This window comes from Montipora foliosa, chromosome 11 (genome assembly GCF_036669935.1).
Source record: "Montipora foliosa isolate CH-2021 chromosome 11, ASM3666993v2, whole genome shotgun sequence".
Taxonomy (NCBI): domain Eukaryota; kingdom Metazoa; phylum Cnidaria; class Anthozoa; order Scleractinia; family Acroporidae; genus Montipora; species Montipora foliosa.
This window is the reverse complement of record NC_090879.1, coordinates 32,922,509-32,930,008: the sequence shown is the minus strand read 5'-3', so window position 1 is coordinate 32,930,008 and position 7,500 is coordinate 32,922,509. Positions and strand designations below refer to the sequence as shown.

The window sequence follows — 7,500 nt, the reverse complement described above, 5'->3', positions numbered from 1 at the left end:
ACGAAGTTTTCAAAAGCATTTAAATAAGCCAGGTTTGTATAAAGAATAAAAAATAATCATTACCAACCAGCATTTTCAGGCAACGCGCGTGATGATGCTTGCACGCAAACGTGAAGTGTTGTGCCAGGTTACTAAGTAATTGAATGATTGTGTTTTATTTGAAGAAACAGAAATGCCTATTTGAGCTTTCAACCTTTGGTAAATGAAAATTTCCATTGTCTATTTCATATTTTTGCTAGTGAGTATCCTCAACATTTAGAGTTGGACAAATCCTTTTTCATTTCAACTGGAATTGCTCACATTCATTTTGAAGTCCTTTGTCCACTACGTTCGTTATGCCCAAGACAACATTATTATGTTAATTTTGAATAAATTATTTAGCTGGAACTTGGCTCTAAATCTTTGACCCACATATAAGTTGAAGGCGATTTTTGGAGCTTCTTTGAGACCATAAAAGGTCAACTTACGACCAGAAAGTTTACCGGGCGACTAGTTTTTGGTAAAATGAAAAGATTGGTTGCCCGAAGAAAAAACAACAGACAACCCAGCCAAAGGTAGAAAATTTATTACATAAGCAGCGCCCGATGGTTTTCTGTGGCCAATGTCTAATAGTAGTGTCAAGTTAATAATTATAGTTAATTTGCCGGAGTTGAGCATTTTCCTGTGTTTTGAATATCTGTGGCTTTTACAAAGAGTTGTCAGATAGGAAAATTCACATGTAGCTGGCAATGGAAATCAAAGTCTCCATTTTGAAAATGCTAAAACTTAGACCCAGACTTCTACAAAAAAATCACAGGCACACTCTTAGAACTATGGGATGCTCAAGCTCCAATGACATGAGATTTAGGCCCTGTCCACAATAACGTGTTTTCGATTACCTCTGTTATAATGACCATCCACACTCAAGCGATTGAAAATGGATGTTTCCGAAGCATAGGTCCACAAAAACAGAGGTTTTCGAAAATTAGAGTGGACGGTGGTTGTTTTGCTAACGTATTGTGTCCTTAGAATTAATTTTGATTTTCCTTGTGCAGTGTTGAACGCTTGTACAATCAGCTGGTTAACTCAGGACAACCCGCATTGGAACCGTTAAAGATAACCAACAGGGGAGGTGATTAAACTTTTTTTATTTTATTCTTAATATTTTAATGTTGCGACCAAAGAGGGACTGTTCTTTGGCTTAACCAACTTCAAGCTGTGCAAACAGGAAATAGCGGTACAGTCGAATCTCGATTATCCGGATTTCTCGATTATCCGGACTTTTTCTCTGGTCCCAATTGTGTCATGAATAATTAGTAGTCATGATCAAGATCCGTAGCCATATTACTTTTAAAACTACAGCGTTGAAATGTGGAGTAAAGGAGAGTTTGTTTCGCTTTCAAAAAGCAAAATAAAGCAGCGCTCGCACACGTCGTAACTAATGAACAACTTTTGAATGAGTTCTGATTGGCTTAGAGTTGCTTTGTTGCTAAGTGAAATTTCACCCTCTATTGGCTCATTCCGCGAACAAGCTACACTACCTCACGATCATCATGTCCTGGAAGCGGAAGGGATCTATTCTTTCGGTAAAAGATAAACAGGCTATAATTTTGTGATTAGAGAAAGAAGAAAAAGGAACCAATTTGTCAGCTGAATATGGCGTTAGTAAATGGCAGATATCTGATATCTGCAAGAGCAAGGAAAAGATCATGACGATTCACATCGGACAGTGAAGATGTAGACCATCTTGTTTTCCAAACGATTTGTAAATGTTTTGTTTTACGATTAAATATCGCTTTCTTAATTTAATCAGTTTTTGTTCCTCATTAATATTCATATTCTCGATTATCCGGACCCCCGATTATCCAGACTATTTTGTCTAGTCCCAACAAGTCCCGATAATCGAGGTTCGACTGTATCTATGTACACGTACAAATGTATTTTTCTCTAAAACTGGAGTCAGTAATTTATGAAATTTTTATAGAAAGCTTTTCGTGACCTTTTGGTGACAGTGAACTGAGGAAATGTGTTGTCAATGGTGATGTCTCTCATGGCGATCAAAACAAAACTTTTAAACAATGATCACTAATCCTGCTTTTGTATCCAGAAGAACCAAAGTTAAGGCTCAGTTGACAAATTGGCCTGCTCCCAACTGAGTCGCTTCATACAGTAACTCAGTTGGTAGAGCAACCCATCAGCATCACAGAGCATGGGTTCAAATCCGGGTGAAGCCACCTGAATTTCTCAGTCTTTTCTATAAGAGACAATAGCATTGCGTGTAAATTATACCATGCACAAAATAGGAGGGCATTTTCCTCATTTTGCCATTTTAGAGTCTCTACAACTTTAGTACGCTAATTATTCCCCATTGTTCGGCTATTTTTAATTTGGTCCCTGGTTGCAAGAGTTTGGGTTTAGTTAGTACTTTAGTACCAGTGAATCAGGGCTTGAAATCAATGAAATATCCAGTCCCAATTTTGCAACAAGATACAAAAATTTAGTTGCAATTTCGCAAATTGTAGTTGCAAAATCGTTGCACTGCATTGTATTGTCAGCAGATATGAGTCTGCAATACTTGTGTGTAAAGAAACTGCTGAAAATGGTGAAGGAATGGAGCTGCGCTTGTAATATCGCAACTAAATTATGCTGCTATTAAGCTATCTTCAGATTGAAAGAAAATTCATGGTGAGAAAGAAAATAATCTTGTCATTTCTTTATTTATTTTAGCAAAGTAGTAGCAAAGTCACAATTGCTAACCTTTTTGTTCCAAAAGAGTGAAGGTGAAAAGAGGTCTCAAATATGTGACTTCTCCAGTCTGATATTTTAGTTGCATTGAAGGGAAAAATTAAATTTTAGTCCCAAATGCAACTGTATTGGTCACAATTTCAAGTCCTGTGAACAAGCGAAAAAAAAAAAATACAAGAAAGCATTCCTAAAACGGGCTGCATATGGCTTAAATTGCGCAGATTAGTGTGAGGATCACTTCTCCCTTTCGTTTATTAGTTTCAAGTATGCTTCTCTTTGCAAGTAGCGAGGTGCCACTTTTCCACCAGTTTCAGCCTGTAAAAGCTTCTTTTGTTTTCACCAAATGAATACAATAATTTCCCGTTAAGAGGATTGGAGTTTCTGATTATGCTGCCCTTTCTCAGCTATAATATGGCAAAACAGACACCTACAGTAAATCAGCTGCAAATGGAACAGTTCACTCAGTTCTTTACAACCTCTAGTTTCCTTGAACTGGTATAGGATAGTGTGTTTAGGATTATACTTTGATGTTTCTGTACATTTTCTTGTGACTATCATTTTTTGAGTACACCAATTGAGAGAGCCATTGTACTAGCCGGTTCTTCCTGGCCCAAGTGGAACCTTTTAATACTCCTACTAAAGAATAACTTCAAATCAGAATGCTCGAACTTTGTATAATAGCATTTCGTATTTAAAAAATTAGTTGGGATGGGTAAACTTGAAAATTGATTTCTTTGAAGAACGTCCCCACAAATGTTATTTTAAACATTTTTTAATTTTTCTGTGGTTTTAATTTTTTTGTTGGAGTGTGGGCTCCGTCCCCTTTAAGGATCACCTGGCGGTCTAAGTAAATTTTTTGTCTCAGCATGGTAATGTACTATACACTGTAAGCTTTAACTTACAGTAGATTTTCTTATTAACCTCCGATTAAAATTTATTTTGACAATGACATCAGTCTGTTCCTTGACTCAAACCAACAGCCAACTTCAAATTTTTATTTAAACCCTTGTTATTCTAAACATGACTGTTTCTTTTCTATAGTTCTGACTATTGAAGACCCCTTCTTGCAAGATCCGAAACTTGTGTATGCTCTTTTTTATATTCATGGGTAAGTCGTCCTGCAAGGACTGATGGTGCTCATTAATTTTACTAGACGTGCTGATTGCTTAAAGTTTCGGGTGCTTTTCTTTCTAGATCCAGACTCAGCGAAATGGTAGAAGCCATTCCCTCATGTAGACGTAACAGGTACAGAATGTCAAGATTTAAAATGGTTGACCTTTGCATTGATCAGTGTCTATCAGTAATTAGTATCACCCAACTAGTAGACTAATGCAAATCCTGCATTTTGATTGGCTACGCTACTAGAGGACTATTAGTAATAGTCCTTGACTAGTGAAATGTGTGACGCTTTCTTTTGTTTTATTCCCAAATAAATGTTTCTTCAAATTGCATTTGCTAACTTAATTCTAATGCCTTTTCTGTCTGACTAGTTGGGTGATACTAAAACAATTGAACCCTTCGCCCTCAAGGGCCACGGGTCTAATTGTTAATTAGTATCACCCAACTAGTGGATTAATGCAAATCCGGCATTTTGGTTGGCTATGCCACTAGAGGACTATTAGTAATAGTCCTTGAGTAGCGAAAAGTATGACGCTTTCTTTTGTTTTATTCCCAAATAAATATTTCTTTAACTTGTATTTGCTAGCTTTGTTATTGCCTTTTCTGTCCGACTAGTTGGGTAATACTAAAACAATTAAACCCGTTGCCCATAAGGGCTACGGGTCTAATTGTTAATTAACTATATCATCTAGATACTTAATGAAAACTGGCCTTCACAATGGTAAATTCTAATACTGTAGTTGATTGACTCAATCATTTTGGATCAATGGCAGAGTTGTCATCAAGGACTGCAACATGTACAATAATAATGATATTATTATAATGTCAAGGTTGATCTTTACTACTACATTTATGTCCAGAAGTGTACCTTGTTTAGATGCATGCCCAACATCCAACATGAAATGGATTGTCCCTTTAAGTCTAAGCCTTTGCTTCCTATTTGCAACGATAAGGTATTACGGTAAAGGTTAGTGTTATTTTTAGCTGAGAGTAAATGCAGCTGGAAATGCAAAAGCTGTTTATATTAACAGGAAAGTTCAAAGCACGCAACCTTTATTGTGAGGCAAACGATCACTGATTGTATTACATCAGTACAAGCTATATTATGCCGACATAAATGACATACCAATATGCCAAATCCGGATCGCATTGCATTATAGAGCAATTCCAAACATCACTCTTCGATGGGAAATTAAGTAGAGTTTTCATTGGTCAATGCACAAGAATGTTCTCATGTCTTTTTAGTTTCAGTGGTATTTTGAGGAAATTGAAGTATTCAGAGTAAATTTTACATAGAGTTTTCATGCAAAAGTGCATGAAAGCTTAACTTTTCGAGAAACAAAATGGTTTGCCAAATCTCTGAAAGTTCCATTCTTGATTTTTCTTATTTTACCATCTGTCTCTAACCTGTTGGTAGCCTGTCGGTAGTCTGTCGGTCAAGTGTCGGCCAAGTGTCCGCCAGCAGTCGCCCGACTGTTGGCCGACTGTCGGTGGAGGGGAGATGTTCTTCACAATTACCTGACGAGCAGCATTTGGGGGACACTGTTTGACGCTTATCTAACATGACAACTATACCTGAATATAGGTTTTGTTAATAAATCCACAAGGCAACCTGACGCAAGACTTACTGGTAATGTTATTGTGCTTGATTTGGCCTTGACATCACAGTCATTAATTTTGATCTTGACTGGATAGACGCTTAAAAAATTAATCCACAAGATAACAAGTGGGATCGAAAACAGAACCTGATTCAAAATTCTTGACAGCCCTGATTTAATTGAAGGTCAAAATGTTCTTATATGTAATATTCCCAAGGCTTAGTAGACCTGTACAGTGTGTAAAAAATTGTTATGGGTGTGCTTTTTTAACATGCGACCATACTTTTAAATGTTTTTGTTTAATTCTATAGGAGATGCCCTCTTCATTCACTTGAAACTCACAAATCAAGACCATCAGGGTACGTCTCTTAATTAAAAAGTATGTGTACTTTCAACAGTTGACGTGTTAAAGCCAGTGCTTAGCATTGTTTTCTTTGGTACTTTGATTTTCCTTCTTCATTATTTGACTGTATCTCCATTGTTTTTTGCGGTTTAATATGCCATGTCCACAAAATATTAGAGCACCTATTTTCAGCTATATATAGTACATGTAAGCTTCTTAATAAATGTTAATAGAGTGACTGTCACTTCTTTCTCACTGATACATTGATGTTGCTGTTCTTCAGAAGCTGGATAGATGTATGGGATTTATTATCCCAAGAATGCCGAGATGAGGTATGGTGAGATGAAGTATAAGAAAATATTGTGAAAAATAAGCCAATTCAACCACCCTAGCCACATACATGTAAGATGCTATTTGCAACTACAAACCTGAGCAAATTTACCCCTCTGCTGGTTTCACAGCAGACTATCTGGCAGAGAAATTTTGGTTTCAAACTGGTTGATACAATGTATGTGTAAATTGATCATCCTGTTGAGGTTTGAAAGCTGTCAATCCGTGTGTTACCGGTAGTAAGCTGTGTGGTGGAGCAAATCCAGTCCATGTGGTTTCACTCTGACAAAGGGCTCATGCTCAAAAAGTACTCTTCGAAATCTCAACACTGTGGACAATTTTATTCTATCTATTCTTTTGATACCCAACAGTTTGTTTCACTCATCTTGCAATGCAGCTTTAGTTTTCTTTACAAACCATTCATCACTTGATTTATTTGCTACCGTGAGGCAGTAGTGGCTTCATGGCAGCAAGAACACTGAAGATCTTGAAATTACTGAGAAGGTGCTTCCTTTGTAATGACATCTTTAAATGGTTAGATTTTGTACAAGTAATCCTTACAGGTAAACCATGTAGGCCTTAACCACACAGTGTTCACAAAGAGCACAAGTCCTCATTGTTGTGATTATCTTCTGCTCAGCACACACTTGATTTGTAACCTTATGTATGACATTCACCACCAAAGGAAAACCAAGTACAGTAACTGTATGTAGTAATTATATAAATTGAATAAAGAAGTTTGAAGAACAAATATTGTATTTGGGCCTTAACGTTGCTTTGTGTCTTCCATATAGGTGGTGCTAATAGATTCGGATGCTCTTTTGGACACACTAGAGAATTACCTGAGAAAGCACAGGTAAATCTGAAAAATGTATACATTGTATCATTGTGAAATTTGCACAGGAGCAAGCTTTAGCCAACAGTTTGTCTTAACCCATTGACCTCTGGGAGACTGAGACTTAACAGATTCTACTCTGCCTAATGCCAGATGATTCAACTAGGGGCGTCATAGGCGGTTTGAGGTGTCATTGGGTGAACCCTTTGATACCTAAACCGGCCAGACCTAGTATTTCACCCTGTCTAATGCCAGACAATTTTACTCGTAAATGGGGAACCCCCAGGAGTCAATGGGTTAAGCCATCAAAAACCCCAGGGGCGTCCTGTGGCATTTGAGGTGTCATCAGGTTAACCCTTTGGTACCTAAACCGGCCTAGACCGGCCAGACTTAGTATTTTACTCTGTCTAACGCCAGACGATTTACTCGTAATTGGGGAGCCCCCAGGAGTCAATGGGTTAAGCCATCAAAAACCCCTCCATTAACCCCTGGGAGTGAGACTGTCTAATGCCTGATGATTTTACTCATCCGCTGAGGGCGTCCTAGGGTGT

The 7,500-nt window shown here is 37.5% G+C and overlaps 1 protein-coding gene across 2 annotated transcripts in view; it reads left to right on the top strand.

Annotated features, from left to right (window-relative positions):
• The window catches only part of LOC137975661 (gametogenetin-binding protein 2-like), a 25,941-nt gene that overhangs the window by 3,282 nt on the left and 15,159 nt on the right, over window positions 1-7,500 (top strand). For both annotated transcript variants that reach the window (XM_068822813.1, XM_068822814.1), the window contains exons 4-9: window positions 1,035-1,111; window positions 3,766-3,832; window positions 3,919-3,969; window positions 5,753-5,800; window positions 6,068-6,116; window positions 6,909-6,970. In XM_068822813.1, the coding sequence (XP_068678914.1) occupies window positions 1,035-1,111; window positions 3,766-3,832; window positions 3,919-3,969; window positions 5,753-5,800; window positions 6,068-6,116; window positions 6,909-6,970 (354 nt within the window). The remainder of the gene's footprint in view (window positions 1-1,034; window positions 1,112-3,765; window positions 3,833-3,918; window positions 3,970-5,752; window positions 5,801-6,067; window positions 6,117-6,908; window positions 6,971-7,500) is intronic.